General features: G+C 45.7%; 1 protein-coding gene across 7 annotated transcripts in view; it reads left to right on the forward strand.

Annotated features, from left to right (window-relative positions):
• Positions 1-17,607, forward strand: part of ESR1 (estrogen receptor 1) — a 297,806-nt gene that overhangs the window by 195,083 nt on the left and 85,116 nt on the right. For all 7 annotated transcript variants that reach the window (XM_014569514.3, XM_006114974.4, XM_075924467.1 and 4 more), the window contains one exon: positions 13,460-13,795. In XM_014569514.3, the coding sequence (XP_014425000.1) occupies positions 13,460-13,795 (336 nt within the window). The remainder of the gene's footprint in view (positions 1-13,459; positions 13,796-17,607) is intronic.

The raw sequence follows: 17,607 nt of genomic DNA on the forward strand, positions 1-17,607 counted from the left end.
GCAAATGAAGCCCGGGAAATTCAAATCCCGGGCTTCATTTGCAAGTGCGGTATGCCTACATTACCCCGCTAGTTCGAACTAGCGGGGTAGTGTAGACATACCCTATTTGCTTTCCTTTTTGGTTTGGCAGACACTGACAGAATCAGCTAAAGAGTCAGAAATTGATTTGACAAATGTATATGTATGCTAGATCTCAGACTGTACATATTAAACTACAGTTAAGTGAATAGCAACAGGGGCTATCAGGAAGGCCAGGGCTTTATAAAGCAGTAAGTCAGCAACCAGGAAGCTTTGCAAACGGAGTTTTGAGAGGGAGTTCTCCAGGTAAAGGAGGAGCAAATATGAGACTCTTGAGGTAAGTGGCTGTCTGTAGTGTGTGTTTGGGGGTTACTTGCTGTGTGCTGAGCTTGTGTTTGTCTGTGTGTTTGGTTTGTTTGTTTAAAGGAGCATGTGCTATGACTGGCAATTAGAAGCTGTGAGCTTCTAAAGGTTTGAAATCTAAAAGCCTCTGTTCATTGGCTGAGCCTTAGTCAGAGGGCAGAACTATCAGGGAGAACCAGGGCTTTATAAAGCAGTGAGTCAGTGACGAGGAAGCTTTGCAAACAGGGGCAGCAAACAGGAAGTGTTGAGAGGGAGTTTGAAAGGGGAGTGGGAAGGTACACTTGCCATTCTTTATAGTTTAGTTGAAAGGTTTTAATCAAAACTTCCTGATTTAACTAAAAACCCTATCAATAATTTAAGTAGGTGTAGGAGACAATGCAGGCAGAAGCCCAGCAGCAGAGTGGGGGCTATCCTGTTTATTGCACTCAGTGTAGCATGCATAGGCATGCGCAGCACATTTCATTACGGTGTGCACCCAAAGAATTTTTTTAAAATGTACTCTTTGACCCCCATTAGCCACGCCTCTGGTGGCAACACTCTCGATGCAATATGGACACATGACCAGAAGTAAAAAGTGTCATGTGACCCCCGCCCCCCAAGGACTTTTCCCACCATTCTCCTACCAATAGGGATTAGTTTGGCCTCCACCAAACCCCTCTCATGCAACTATCCTAAAATTGCATTAACCCAATGTGTGTGACATTCTCTGCCTCCCGAGTTAGGATGGGGGAAGTGTTTCCTCCCATTAGCAGAATAAATTTTGTGTTGTGCATCAGTATTGAGTTTGTGGCTTGTTTGGATGTGCCACTGTGGCACCCAAGTTATTAATAAATATCTTATAAACCTCTACCTTTTCCCTCTGCTGCCCTGTCTCCTCCCCTACTCCATCAGCTCCCCTGGTGCCTGTTCCCCCCCACCCCCTCACCCACTTCTGTTGTCCTGACTCCTGCCCTTCTCACTGCCCTCAGCATTCCTGTGACCTGCCCCCCTCCACCAGCCCTTCTCTCCCCCCCGTGCCCATTCCTCCAGGAGCCCCACTCTGATCATGTGAGCTACCCCTCCTCATCCCCTCTCCTAACACCTCCCTCTACACACCTGCCCTGCCTCTCTCCTCTGGTATTGGTCCCTCCTCTGCAGGTGTCTGTCCTTCTGCTTCACCCCCAGAATCCCCTGGCACCTGTACCTTCCCTTACCCCTGCACCCACCCGGTGCCTCCCCCTTTCCTCACTGCCCTTGCCCCCTTTGCCTTCTTTTTCCCTGATGCCCACCCCCTCACCACCCTCTGCCTCCGTTCCCCCACACATGCCTTGCTCCATCCCTGCCTTCCTCATTCCCACCCCTTCTTTCAGGCCTTTTCCCGGCACCTCCCCATCTCCCCTCTAGCCTCCAAAGCCCTTCCCCTCTCCTCTCCTAGCATCATCCTGTCCCCCTCTCTCACTGACCCCTCCCCTTCTGCTCTTTTCTTCATTGTCTCCACTTGGCCCCCTGGCATTTGTTGCTCTCCTCCACCCTGTCCCTTGGTGCCTTCCCCTTTCTTCTCCTGACTTGCCCCCTCCCCTCAGCAGAAGCCCCCTCCTCTCAGACCCTTTCTCCCTATTTTTCCCTCCTCCTCCAGCAGCCTCCAGCTGGTCTGTAATAGAGTTCTAGGGTTGCCCTGACTTTCACCCTTCTGGTGCTCCCCCTATTCCAGTGGTCTCCAACCTTTTTATACCCAAGATCACTTTTTAAATGACGGACCAAGCCAAGATCTATCACCCCACCCCTTCCTTGAAGCCCTATCCTCTCTATTCTCCTCCTCTCCATCACTTGCTATCCCTAGTCCTTATACTGTTGCTTCCCTCCTCCCCCCCAATTCTTCTGTAGGAAGAGGTTTTTCCAATATTTGGCCTGTCTAGACTGGACCAAATGTCAGAAAAATCCCTTCTTTTGGAAGTCCCCTTATTCCTCATGGAAAGAGGAATATAGGGGTGACCGAAAGAGCATGTTTGCTCTTCCACTAAAAAAGGCGGAAGAACAAACGCATCCCTCGATGCAGAAGAGTTTTTCTGGGACATATCCAGAATCCTGAAAAACTCTTGCAGTCTAGCCATACCCTTGCTGGGTTGAAGACAGGATGTGTAGGCTCTGGGGTGGGAATGAGGGATTTAGGTGTGGGAAGGGGTTGAGAGGTGCAAGCTTTGGGAGGAAATCTGGATGCAGGAGGAGGTGGAGAAGGGAACGCTGGCTCAGGGGGGAGGCTCCAGGCCGGGCAGTGTTGGGTACTAAGCAAGCCACTGGTTTGTGGATGTGAGGGTGCAGGAATTTGGGTTTGGGGCTCAGGGCAGGGAGTTCCAGTGTACTGATATAAGGTGTGGGGCAAGAGGGAGTGCAGGAGTGGCTGTGGCCAGATGGGGGTTTGGCCCCAATTGGGGATTTGTTGGCCAGGCTTAATTTTTAAATAAAATACTATGTCAAACTGCATTGTCTTTATTTATGAGAAGGGCAAGGAACTGACCCACAGAAAAGTCACTGACCCACAGAAAAGTCAGTTGGGAGCAGGGGACATGGTACTGGGGAAGGGTGCCAGTGGGGGCAGGGTTCTGCGGCTCAAGGCAGGGGAGAGGGAATAGGGTGCGGGGGTGGGCAGGGTACAGGTTTCTGCAATGGGGGCAGGATGCCAGTGGGGCAGGTATCTGCAGAGGGGAGGCAGGGGGACAGTTCTGTGGCTGAGGGCAGGGGAGAGGGAATGGGGGCAGGAGGGTGGGGGACAAGGTTCTGGGGCAGGATGCCAGTGGGGCAAGGAGTCCCCTACACCAGCCTTGGAGGGAAGCCTCCGCCACACACTGCCTCCGGGGCTGACCCCCTTCCTCCTCTGCGTGGAGGAAGGAAGCCCCATTTCGCAGTCCCTCCAGCCGAGCAAGGAAGCCATGCATGCGACCCCTCAGGATCCAACCCCTGCGGGCCAGCCACACTGTACCCGATCCCCTGCCAGGGGCACCCCCCACCTCTCCTACTCTTCTCCTACCCCACCCAGGGTTTAAACTCACTGTGCTTGACGGGGCGGCGGGGGGATGTTGCTGCATCCCTGCCACCTCTTTCCATGGGGTCCTAAGACCCGCCGGTTTTGACTGCGCAGCCGCCTGGCGTGGAGTCCATTCCCCAGAGCACCGAAGTGGTGCTCCTTCTACTGTGGGTGCTCGCACCCCCACACCATGGATGGCCCTTTAAAACATTAGGGTGTGCCTGTGCACACCCGGCACACCCCGTGCACACGCCTAATATAGCATGTATGAGTGGGCTGGTGGCGTATGTGTGCATTTGGTGCAAAGAGCTCCTGGCCCTCAGAGACTGAGTACGGGCTTTGGAGGCCAGAGTGGCTGAACTGGAAGAACTGAGTGAGGCAGAAAGATATGATGATGAGGCTTTCCAGGACACTGTAGAATTGTCCCACCTCCAGTCAGACAGCCCCTGCACTGTTAAAGAGGATGAAAGGCTCAGGGAAGGAGAGCAGTTAATGGGAACTGTATGGTGACTTCCCTGCCTGGAGTGAAGGTTGCGGATCTCTTGAGGCATCTAGATAGACTTATGTGTAGTGCTGGGGAGGAGCCGGTGGTCATGGTACATGTAGGTACCAATGACATAGGGAAGGGTAGCAGAGATGTCCTGGAGGCCAAATTTAGGCTGCTAGGAAAGAGACTGAAATCCAGGAGCTCTATGGTGGCATTCTCAGAAATGCTTCCAGTTCCACGTGCAGGGCCAGGTAGGCAGGCAGAGCTACAGGGTCTCAATGAGTGGATGAGATGATGGTGTAGGGAGGAGGGGTTTAGCTTTATAAGGAACTGGGGAAACTTTTGGGATAGGGGGAGCCTATACAGGAAGGAAGGGCTCCACCTAAACCAAAGTGGATCCAGACTGCTGGCACTTAACATTAAAAAGGTCTCAGAGCAGTTTTTAAACTAAGAGATGGGGGAAAGCCCATTGGTGCAGAGGAGCATTTGAATTGGACAGAGACGTCTCTTAGAGGAGAGTCTATTGATAGAGATTCTCTGGCTGTGTCTACACTGCACCCCTTTTCCGGAAAAGGGATGCAGATTAGACACTTCGTAATAGCAAAATCCACGGGGGATTTAAATATCCCCCGCGGCATTTGCATTTACATGGCTGCCGCCTTTTTCCGGCTTGGGGATAAGCTGGAAAAAAGTGGCAGCCATGTAAATGCAAATGCCATGGGGGATATTTAAATCCCCCACAGATTTTGCTATTCCGAAGTGTCTAATCTGCATCCCTTTTCCGGAAAAGGGGTGCAGTGTAGACACAACCTCTAGGTTTTAGTCAGGAGGAGAGGATGGACGAGGATAAAGTATGGGCCAGATCAGACGAAAAACATTCACATAAAAAAGAATCTGACACATCAGAAAGGGCAGACAAATAAACAGTGACAAGTTTTTAAAGTGCTTTTACACAAATGCTAAAAATCTAAAAAAAAAAGATGGGTAAACTAAAGTGCCTCATGTTAAAGGAGGATACTGATAGAATAGGTATCACAGAAACCTGGTGGAGTGAGGACAATCAATGGGACACAATCATTCCAGGGTACAAAATATCGGAAGGACAGAACAGGTCATGCGGGTGGGGGAATGGAACTATATGTGAAAGAAAATTTAGAATCAAATGAAGTAAATATCTTAAATGAAGCAACATGTTCCATAGAATCTCTATAGATAGTAATTCCCTGTTCTAATAAGAATATAACAGTAGGGATCTATTATCAACCACCTGACCAGGCCCATAATAGTGACTATGAAATGCTAAGGGAGATTAGAGAGGGTATCAAAATAAAGAACTCAATAATAGTGGGGGATTTCAACTATCTCCATATTGACTGGGTACATGTCACTTCAGGATGAGATGCAGAAACAAAATGTCTTGATACCTTAAATGACTGCTTCATGGAGCAGCTGGTACAGGAACCCACAAGTGGAGAGGCAGTTCTCTATTTAGTCCTGAGTGGCGCACAGGATCTGGTCCAAGAAGTAACTATAACAGGACTGCTTGGAAATAGTGAGCATAATATAATAACATTTAACATTCCTGTGGTGGCAAGAACACCTAAGCAGCCCAACACTGTGGCATTTAATTTGAAAAAGGGGAACTATGCAAAAATGAGGAGGTTAGTTAAACAGAAATTAAAAGGTATAGTGACTAAAGTAAAATCCCTGCAAGCTGCATGGACACTTTTTAAAGACACCATAATAGAGGCCCAACTTAAATGTATACCTCAAATTAAAAAAAAATATCAAGAGACCTAAAAAAGAGCCAGCATGGCTTAACAACTATGTAAAAAAAGCAATGAGAGATAAAAAGGCATCTTTTAAAAAGTGGAAGTCAAATCCTAATGAGGTAAATAGAAAGGAGCATAAACACTCCAAATTAAGTGTAAAAATGTAATAAGAAAAGCCAAAAAGGAGTTTGAAGAACAGCTAGCCAAAAACTCAAAAGGTAATAATAAAATGTTTTTTAAGTATATTAGAAGCAGGAAGCCTGCTAAACAACCAGTGGGGCCCCTGGATGATAGAGATACAAAAGGAGCACTAAAAGACAATAAAGTAATTGCCGAGAAACTAAATTAATTCTTGGTTTCAGTCTTCATGGTTGAGGATGACTAGGAGATTCCAAAAATCTGACCCGTCCTTTGTAGGTGACAAAGCTGAGGACTTGTCACAGATTTAAGTGTCATTAGAGGAGGTTTTGGAATTAATTGATAAACTTAACAGTAACAAGTCACCGGGACCAGATGGCATTCACCCTAGAGTTCTGAAAGAACTCAAATTTGAAATTGTGGAACTATTAACTATGGTTTGTAACCTGTCCTTTAAGTCAGCTTCTGTACCCAATGACTAAAAGATACCTAATGTAACACCAATATTTAAAAAGGGCTCTAGAGGCGACCCTGGCAATGATAGGCCAGTAAGTCTAACATCAGTACGGGACAAATTAGTTGAAACAATAGTAAAGAATAAAATTGTGAGACACATAGATTAACATAATTTGTTGGGCAAAAGTCAACATGGTTTCTGTAAAGGAAAATCATGTTTTACTGATCTATTAGGGTATGTCTACACTACCACCCTAGTTCGAACTAGGGTGGTTAATGTAGGCAACCGAAGTTGAAAATGAAGCCCGGGATTTAAATATCCCGGGCTTCATATGCATCTTGCCGGGCGCCACCATTTTTAAAGCCCCAGTAGTTCGGACTCCGTGCCCGCGGCTACACGCAGCACAGAGTAGGTAGTTTGAATTAGGCTTTCTAATTCGAACTACCGGTACTCCTCATTTTTTTCTTGTTTCCATAATACAAGAATTAGGGGCCACCAAATGAAACTAATGGGCAGCAGGTTTAAAACAAATAAAAGGAAGTTCTTCTTCACACAGCGCATAGTCAATCTGTGGAACTCCTTGCTTGAGGAGGCTGTGAAGGCTAGGACTATAAGAGGGTTTAAAAGATAACTAGATATATTCATGGAGGTTAAGTCCATTAATGGCTATTAGCCAGTATGGGTAAGGAATGGTGTCCCTAACTTCCGTTTGTCAGAGGGTAGAGATGGATGGCAGGAGAGAGATCGCTTGATCAGTACCTGTTCATTTCACTCCCTCTGGTATTGGCCACTGTTGGCAGACAGGGTACTGGGCTGGATGGACCTTTGGTCTGACCCAGTATGGCCATTCTTATGTTCTTAGGATTTAACCATGTTTCTGTCCAGGTTATATGCTATTCATGAATAATTATGGGAATAGGTTTTAGGTCATAAAAACTTGTAAAATGTATTTTCTTTATATAAATTCTTTTATTTGCAGAAGAACAAGGTTATATCAAATTAATTCACATTAGGGAATTTCCAGCTTCAGAAGAAGAAAAACTTCATACATATAAATATTTGCGGTTTTAAAAATGTATTTAAATGGTATCTTTTGAAAAACTACTCAGATGTCTGGTATCTTAGGAATAATCTAAGTGTAGCTGCGCGGCACAGAGTCCGCACTAGCGGACATTTAAAAATGGCGGCGCCTGGCTTTATGCAAATGAAGCCCGGGAAATTCAAATCCCGGGCTTCATTTGCAACTCCGGCTGCCTACATTACCACCCTAGTTCGAACATACCCTAAGTTATCTAAATTTATTAGCAAAAGTTTTCAAAAATAGGTGGCTAAAGTTACTTCTATATCCAAATACAAGAACTATATACTGTATATTGTCTAGTTTTCAGCTACTGATCAGCTCCTGTTGATTTCTATGGGAAAATTTTGAACAGTTTTGAAAATTGGCTGTTTATTTGGAGTTTGAAATTCTTTACCACTGTAACTTTAAAACTTAAATGGAAATATTGCAAGAACAAGATATTTTTTGTTAGAGTCTCAATACTTCTATTTTTTAATTTTCTTCCTTATAGTATTTTGGCAATTCTCATTTGAGATGATTGAACATACATAAGTAAAGAGTTAGTAGTGGAAATTTCTATAAATCTCTGATGAGCAATAATTCTGATACAGATTTAAGGGACTTCCTGACTGTGATCATAATGATTTCAGTGCCTGATGTGAGACATGAGGAATAATTTAAAATTCTTAGATTCAGTTTCTGAGGCTGTAAAGTAGAATCTAAGATTTTAAGATGTTTATTCTGAAGTAAAATATAAAGTTTGGCTTGCGCTAAGGTATATTGGATATATTCTTTGGTTCAAAAAGCTGACTAATGAAAAAAACCTCTTTCTTCATTTTAAAGTAAATAGTGGGAAAATCTCAAAAACCAATCCAATATACACATTTTAAATATGAATTATTTGTATGATTACAAGTAGCCAGTTCTTTCACAGATCAGCAACAACACATGGCACATAAAATAACTGGCAGACACATTCCTCCTGTATGTAGTGCTCATCACTTCCCTGTCTGACTTAAAAACAGAGACCACCTAATACGGAGCTGTTGAGGAGAGAGGTTATATAAATTTGGTTAAAATATTTGCTTACATTTAAAACTCTTATTCTCTAACTGTGAGGCTGGCTCTGATTTCTTCTAGTGAAGGCACAGATGTATTCAGGGGAAATGAAAAAAGGAATATCTTTTTTTCTTAGATTATTTTTATTTAGGCTTTAGCAGAAGTGAAACTGTTTAATTAAGTGAATATTCAGTGTTGAATATTCTATTGACAATTCAGTTTTTGTTGATAAGTGTCAAATCTGAGTTCCAGCAAGAAAATGAAATTAACATGTTGCTTTCTATTCTTCCAAAATATTTCCCACTGAAACATTTTATCCCCCTCTTGTCAGAGGAACCCTGACCATTTCCTTAACATATAGAGAGGAAAAATCCTAATGTAAATGCTACTCTAAGTGGCATAATTTCCAAATTAAACTACAATGTTCCCCATCTAGACTTTATTGTTCTGATTATAATAAAGTATCCATTTCATTGGACACATGATTTAAATGAAACAAAATCAGTGAACTGACATTAAATACAAATAATATGCTCCATCTAGAAAATAGCATATTATCAGTACTGTATATCCCCTCTTTTACCACAAGGCAGAGTTGTATGAAAACAGATGGTTGTTCCACCATTATGTACTTCAGGATGACAAACTGGTTTTTTTGAACCAATGCAGAAGTGAATTCCAGAGTTGTAGGTGGCCTGTCAACAGCCACCACACAAGCAAATCAAGGCAACCTTAGCAAGTACCCTGAACGCCAGTTGACTGAAAGATCCAGGTGAAACAGAGAGACTGGTAGGTAGGTGTGATCCAATCCAGATAAAGTTCAGATCAGTTTCAGTACTTTAAATTTCATTCACAGGCAAAATATGTCGCCAGAAGCCACTATTTGCAGTGCTTGATACTGTGTATCAATGTAGAATTTCACAAAGTATTTTAACAAACATTGATTGTATTGGTTGTCATAAGTATGATTCTACTATGATGTGTGTACTAGTTGAATGTTGTGCTAGGAATCCCTGGAATGAGATACAGTAATTCCTCATTTAACACTATAGATATGTTTCAGAAAATGATCATGTTAAGTGAAAACGTGTTATGTGGGGTCAATTTTCCCGTTGAAAATAATGGAAAAGGTGGGGGTTGCATTTCAAGCAGTGGTGTCTGTTGGGACTGGGACATAAGATTTGGGGAGAAGGGGACTGAGTTACAGCAGAGAGGGGAGGTGTTTGGCTCTGGGGAAGGGAAGGGAAGGGAAGGAGGGGGATTGGGTTGGGAGTATGCTTCTGTGATGGGTCTGCCGCGACCCGCACTGTGTCTGGTGAGGGGGGGCCTGCAAGCGGGGGCAGAGGAGAGGGGGCAAGGTGTCCGGCGAGAGGGAGTCAGCGGGGAATGGCACAGTGAGCGGCGAACCCTCTGCCGCTTTGCAGGGAGGCAGGGAAAACCCTGCGCAGCCACCGGCAATGGGCTGGCTGGGGAAACCCAGCCACTAGCCTGCAAGCGGGGGCGGAGAAGAGGGGGCAAGGCGTCCGACGAGGGGGAGTCAGCGGGGAACGGTGCGGCGAGCGGTGAACCCTCCATCGCTTTGCAGGGAGGTGGGGGAAGCCCCGCACAGCCGCCAGCAACAGGCCGGCTGGGGAAATCGTGTTATTCCAGGGATGGTCGTGTAATTCAAAAAATGTTCCCTAAAAAACAATCGTGCTGTTGTGAAAATGTGTTAAGCGGTCACGTGTTAAATGAGGAATTACTGTATTTAGCTTAGTTCTGGCTGAATTGATGAGTCTACAAAGACTCTTTTGCAGTATGGAGAGAAGGCAACAAGCTTGCCAGAGTTACTAAGCCACCAGATCCACCTAGCTCCATCCCACAATTCAGCAATTTAGAAATTACGTCAAAACCTTTGCTCCTGGCAATAATCATGAGCACTATCAGAAGTACTTCTGAAATGAGACTTGTGTGTATATAGATGTGTCAAAATCATTCTATAAAAAGAGTGGTCCTTGTGGATACATTGGACAGCAAGAGAGCCAAAACAACTATTATGTGCTTGCTCTACAGTTTTTTTCCCTTTGTTTAGCACAAAATTATTCTTTTGGTTTTATAGCCTTTACTCTGCTAACTTATACTATGTAAGGCTTTGGCCCTCTGCATCTTGATCACACAAAGAATACTGGTAGTTTTGTCCATGCCTTGCTAGTGAGGAATCTTTTATGTCCATTGAGGAATCTTCCATTTTTAAATTGGACCTTGCACAGCAATTGGCCCACATGGACTTTTATGCCTATGTACAACCCAGGGTGGTGGATTGCTGTGCAAGATCAGCCCCATAGCATGTTAAGCTTCAGGAAGATCATATTTAGAACATAGACAAAATGTGTAGAAAATGAAGGTGAATGTGGATTGTAGAGCCCTTGAGTCAAATTATAAACCTGAACTATAAAAATAGAGCATTGTGTTTTTGAAGAGGAGAAAAAAAGCCCTCATACAATATAGAAAAAAAGACATTGTAGAATAACTAGGAGGATGCACCCCCTCTTGATGTGCTCACCACCTCCCCCCCCATAGGAAGTAGGTAACCTTGGCTCTCACCCAGCCACCGGGGAGGGTAAGGCTGTGGCTGTGCCACCCCGGACCGCTTTTTTCTCCTTTCCCCCGTCCTAGCCGCACCATCCCAGGCCCCTTCTCTCTGCACCCTCCCCCCCAGCCATGCCAAACCAGGCAGAACACAAACTGACGTGATGACTTCACTTTGTCATCCCACAGGAAATGTTTTTTAATATATATAAATTAATTACACCGGACATCTATATTTTAAATGTTTTATTGCTGTTTTAGAAATAAGAAATATAGGGCAGCCAACTTTAATGGTGATGTAAATCTGTAAGATACAACTCACCTTCAAAGAAATAAATTATTAGTGCATACAGTTACTGAATATTGGAATATTTCTGTGTCTAAAATGTTAAAGCAATCCCTTTTGTCTTCAGTGCTGGCCTGTTTGACCACTGAGTGGAATTATCTGGTGGTGTTTTGCACTATATCCCATGTTGTACTCTTAGGCTGTGTCTAGACTACATGCCTCTGTCGTCAGAGGCATGTAGATTAGACACATAGGCAAAGGCAAATGAAGCCGCGATTTAAATGATCGCGGCTTCATTTAAATTTACATGGCTGCTGCGCTGAGCCGACAAACAGCTGATCAGCTGTTTGTCCGCTCAGCGCGCTAGTCTGGACGCTCCCCTGCCGACATCAAAACCCTTTGTCAGCAGCCCCGTTATTCCTCGTGAATAGAGGTTTACCGGGGCTGCCGACAAAGGGCTTTGATGTCGACGGAAGCGTCCAGACTAGCGCGCTGAGCAGACAAACAGCTGATCAGCTGTTTGTCGGCTCAGCGCGGCAGCCATGTAAATTTAAATGAAGCCGCGATCATTTAAATCGCGGCTTCATTTGCCTTTGCCAAAACAACAAATCTACATGGCTCCGTCGACGGAGCCATGTAGTTTAGACGTACCCTTAGGGTACATCTACGCAGCAGTGTTATTTTGGAATAACTGACGTTATTTCAAAATAACATAGTGTGCATCTACACAGCAAGCCATTATTTCGAAATAATGTTGAGATGGATGACTTCTTACTCCAATTCCTGTAACCCTCATTTCATGAGTAGTAAGGGAAGTTGAAGGAAATGTGTTCTTCCTTTGACTTCCTGATGTGTAGACAGCGCCCAAACCCGAGTTAAGCAATTTCGACTTCAGCTACGTAATTGAGATAGGTGAAGTTACATATCTTAATTCGAATTTTGCCCTCAAGTGTAGACACGCCCTAAGTGAATGATTTCTAATCTTCTTTTGCTGCAATGAGCCAAGTGATTTTATTAGAAGGAATATAAATAATTTGGTATGAACACATTGGCCTCCAGGCACAAAGTGCTTTTTTTTTTTTTTGTGGTCTTCTGGTTTCAACTTTTACTAACACTAAACTCATGACGCTGTGAAATGGGCCTGGGAAGGAAAAAAAAGACTAGATTAACAAAGCATATAAAAAGTCTTTTTCACACACATCAGTGTTTCGTTCTTGCTAATGCCACGTGGTGATTTTATTAGGTTTTGGGTGGATAGTGTTTTAGGCTACACAAAATGGGCATTTTCTTAATGCCCTTAGAGTGAATTTACATCTCTGTCTGGCTATTAATTTTACAACATTTATCACTATAAAGTCACCACAGCGCATGGGCAAAATTTAACAGGTTTCATAGACATGCACATTTTATAGTTCCATTAAGCAGATTTTTTTTTCAGCAGATATGTGTTGAATCAGTGGTTCTATAATCCAGGATGTGGTGAAAATACGTGTTCAAGTATATGTGAACCATATGGTTCTTTTCACACAATTGTTACTGTTCACAATTTCATAGGCAAATTGTAATTCTCAAATGTCATAGTCCTATGAACCATGCAACAGAAAATAGCAGTTAAGATCTCTTATTCCACAGACTCTAGCAATCTACTTGTGAGAATTTATGTAGGATAAAGTTTTGCCAAAATGTCTTTTGTTCCTGCTTTTAGGAAGTTTTTGTGATAGAAAAAATAGCAATACATTTATGAAAAATGGGAACAAAAAACCTTTTAAGGCACTTGGCTTAGAAAAATATTAGTTTAACTATCAGGCAAAACAGTGAAAGGTCAGGTGTTGAAGTGTGAGAGCTTTATTGAACCCCATGTATGCTAAAAGATGAAGTGAATAAAGTTTGGGGGAGTTACAGATTAGATAAGAACATAAGAATGGCCATACTGGGTCTGACCACAGGTCGTCTAGTCTAGTATCCTGTCTTCCAATCCTGGCTAATGTCAGATGCCCCAGAGGGAATGAACAGAACAGGTAATCATCTAGTGATCCCTTGCCTGTCATCCATTTCCAGCCTCTGACACATAGAGGCTTGGGACACCATTCCCCACTCCTGCTTTATATTCTATATTCATGACTGATTCTTGGGAAAACAAGCCCAAAAGGAGTTCTGCACAAATATCTGCTGATGGGTTGAAGTTATAGATGTGATTAATTGTACAGATTTTAGGGAAAGGAAGTTAATGGTATGAGTATGTTTCTCCAGGGATCCGAAAAGACCGCAGAGGTGGGCGAATGCTGAAACACAAACGTCAGCGAGAAGAGCAGGATGCCAGGAGTGGAGGGACTGCATCTACTGAAATGAGAACCCCCACCCTCTGGACAAGTCCTCTTGTAATTAAGCATAGCAAGAAGAACAGTCCAGCGTTGGCCCTGACAGACGATCAGATGGTCAGTGCCTTGCTGGAAGCTGAGCCACCCATCGTCTATTCTGAGTATGACCCTAACAGACCTTTCAGTGAATCCTCCATGATGACCCTGTTGACCAACCTTGCAGACAGAGAACTAGTGCACATGATCAACTGGGCCAAAAGGGTCCCAGGTAAGAAAAGAGATAATTTAAAACTGGTTAACTGGAAATGTTCCAATATGATATTTCAGCAAATAAACTTTCTTCTCCCTCTCCCTGGTCTACACACACAGATTTTCCTCATTATCCTTATCTGTAGAATGACAAACTTCTTAGAAGGAAACTTTAGGGAAAATCTGGTTCAGAAAAATTCTTTATTGTACCTAATAATATGCTGTCTGAGAAATATGTTGGACACGTCAAAGGTAACTGGCACCAGAGGCGTAGTGAAGAGGGTGCGAGGGGGGGGGCAATTGCCCCTCAGCACCACGCTAGGGGGGCGCTGGGCTGGGGTGAGAGCACAGGCTTATCAGGCATAGGTGGCGAGTTCTATGGCCGTCCCCCGCCCCCGCCCTCACCCTGGGCCATCCCTGCTGTGCACAGCATTCAGTTGGCTCCTCCTTGCCTGCGCATACTGCGCATGGCAGGGACAGTCCGGGAGGGGGTACGGCCATAGAACTTGCCGCCCATGCCAACATTCAGTCAGCTTTCCTTTGCCTGCGCACGCTGTGCAGCATTTGCAGGTGACCGGGGAGACGCCCAGGACTTTAAAAGTGTTCGGTGCCGCGTGGTGCCGGCCTAGCTTCTGGTTCGGAGTCTGGGGACTTTTGGGGCCCAAGCACAGACTCCGGCCCCGCAAGTGGAAGGTGGAAGGCAGGGCAGGGCAGAGGGAAAACTAGGGGAAAGGGTGGGAGAGGAAGAGGCTTGTGTGGAGGAGGGAAGAAACAAATGCCAGGGGGCCAAGTGCAGACAATGAGGAAAAGGGCAGGAGGGGAGGTGTCAGTGGGAGGGGGGACAGGGTGATGCTGGGAGAAGAGAGGAGAGGGGAAGGGCATTAGGGTCTGGAGGAGGGAGGGGAAGGTGCTGGGAGAAGGCTTGAAAGGAGGGCTAGGCATGAAGAAGGTGGGGATGGAGCAAGGCATGTGTGAGGGCACAGAGGGGCATGAGGGGAACGGGAGCAGAGAGTGGTGAGGGGGGGGCATCAGGGAAAAAGAGGACAAAGGGTGAAGGAGCAGTGAGGGAAGGGGGAGGTACCAGGAGGGTGCAGGGCTAAGGGAATGTGCAGATGCCAGGAGATTCTGGGGGTGAAGCAGAAGGGCAGACACCTGCAGGGGAGGGACCAGCACCAGAGGAGAGAGGCAGGGCAGGTGTGTAGAGGGAGGTGTTAGAAGAGGGGATGAGGAGGGGTAGCTCACCGGATCAGAGTGGGGCTACTGGAGGAGTGGGCACAGGAGGGAGAGACGGGCTGGTGGTGGGGGTCAGGTCGTAGGAGGGCTGAGGGCAGTGAGAAGGACAGGAATCAGGACAGCAGAGGAGGGTGAAGAGTTGGGGGGCAGCAGGCACCAGGGGGGATGATGGAGCAAGGAGAGGAGACATTGCAGCAGAGAGAAAAGGTAAAGGTTTAAAAATATTTATTAATAAACTGGTATGCTGCCTACGGCCAGTTTGTTTGCACCCCGCGGTGCAGTTTGGGTTTATGTGGGGATCAAGACGTGGTCAGCGAGTGGGAGCCAAAACAAAAAAGTAGTCAGTGTAATGATCTTTTGTTGATATGCATTTTAGTAGTTAAATTATTGGACTGTCATTGCTCATGAAAAGTGCTGTCACATGGGTAGAAATTGGGTAAATATTGCATTTTATTAATATCAGCAGAGCTGACTTAAATAGGGCCTGTGTGTTGTGTAGTCTTGCCTTGATCTTTGTATTCATGCCTGTCAGTGTGAGAGAAGCTATTTGTATATATTTGCTTGCATATGCAACCACACTTAAGTTGAGGCCCTCAGCATGTTCTGTAAGTATCAGTGTGGCCCCTGGGGCTTCCAAAGTTGAGTTGCCCTAGCTCATCCCTGACAGGGATCTAACCTGGTCATCTAACCTGGTCTTAAATATCTCCAGTGATGGAGATTCTGCAGTCTCCCTAGGCAATTTATTCCAGTGTTTAACTACCCTGAAAGGCAGGAAGTCTTTCCTAATGTCCAACCTAAACTTCCCTTGCTGCAATTTAAGCCCATTGCTTCTCATTCTAACCTCAGAGTCCAAGGAGAACAATTTTTCTTCCTCCTCCTTATGATACTCTTTTAGATACTTGAAAGCTGCCCTCATGTTCTTTTTCAGTCTTCTCTTTTCCAAGGCAAACAAGGCCAATTCCTTCAGCCTTGCCTCATATCTCATGTTCTCTAGAACTTTCATCATTTGTGTTGATCTTCTCTGGACTTTCTCCAGTTTCTCCATGTTTCCTGAAATGTGGTGCCCAGAACTGGACATGATACTCCAGCTGGGGCCTAATGTAGATGGCTCATTCCCTGCCTACGGGACGTGAGACTGGGCAGGTTAATTTCCAATCCTCCTGTTTATTCTTTTCCTAAGCCAGGAGGGCACAGTAGTTCTGATGGGGGCTCTGCAGGAAGGCAGCCCACACTGCTCCCTGCCTGAAACCTTGTGCAGGTGTTAAACAGCTGTCTAGCCCACCCTAGAGGTGACTGCATTTCAGTGTGCCTGAAGCAACACAGCACCAGCAATGGACAGGAGAATGGCTCCCGGGCATGGCTTGCTTATGACTACTTCAGTCCCATTGGATGGGCCTCAGCCTCTTTTTTCCCCCATCCCCCGCTATGCAATGGGGCTGTAGACTCTGGGAGGGAGAGGGGTGGAGACAGGCAGAGGTGTCTCCCTGCAGCAGATGTAGACACGTCTCTGTATTAATCATTCTCTCATTGAAGTTTTTAGCTTTGTATTGAGTCCTTTTACATGGAAACTTTGTATTAAGTTTTGGTAGAATATCCCTAGGACAAGTGAGGCAGAGACTGTCTCTGTGGGGTGAATAAGGTGGGAATGGATAAGGCGGAAGGTGAGCACCTCTGGGCAGTTGCAAAGGTTGGAGAGGGGATGGAAGCCAGATCCAAGATCAATGAGCCCTGGGAAGTGGGCCCATTGAAAGGAGACTGGACCTGTGGATGCTTTGGGGGTCAGCAGCAAGGGCCTGCTTTGGGAAGCCCCCTCTTTGGAGGTGCATGTGGCAGCATTGAGACACCACCCAGAAGCAGGCACCACAGACACTAACTACAGATTCATGGACCGGCTCTCACAGATCTTGCACATGCATAAGATGATAGATCTGTAGGGGGGGGGGGCAGTGGAGTAGCGAGGGGGCCAGAGGGATCAGTTGCCCCTGGGCACCATGCTAGGTAGGCTCCAATTTAATCCCATTCTGCTCCCCCCATTATCCCTTCAGCTCACGTGCTCCTACTCCACCTGCCACTGGCAGTTGGAGTCTCCTCCCTGCCTCTCTGCTCCGAGCCCGACCCTGCTCCAAGCCCGACCCTCCTCCATCTCTACTGGAGGGTTAGTGCATGTGAGAGCCCGGCCCCAAACTGTAGGGGATGGGGGAAGATGCAGTACAAGTTCCCCTCAGCTGTGCACCAGGTTCGGGGCTGTGCCACATGGCGGGAGGGGAGAGGGAGGAGGATGCAAATTTTTCCTTTGCCCCTGGGTGCATAACACCCTCGCTACACCTCTGACTGGCACAGTATATACTCTTGCACTGCCAGGCCAGTGAATCAAACTCTGCCTCAGTCTGTCACAAATGAAAGTTATTGCAATATAAAAGATAGTCCCTTGTGAAAGGAGCTGGTTTTCTTGAGTTTACTTCTTAGCAAACAGGTGTCCAGACCATAAAATGCTACCAAATTTGGCATGGATGGGCACCCCGATGACAGTCCAAGGATTGTCTCCAAAAACTCTTTGACATCTAGTAGTGGTCAGAGATGGTCATTGACAGGGTAGTG

Source organism: Pelodiscus sinensis, chromosome 3 (genome assembly GCF_049634645.1).
Source record: "Pelodiscus sinensis isolate JC-2024 chromosome 3, ASM4963464v1, whole genome shotgun sequence".
NCBI classification, from domain to species: Eukaryota; Metazoa; Chordata; order Testudines; family Trionychidae; genus Pelodiscus; species Pelodiscus sinensis.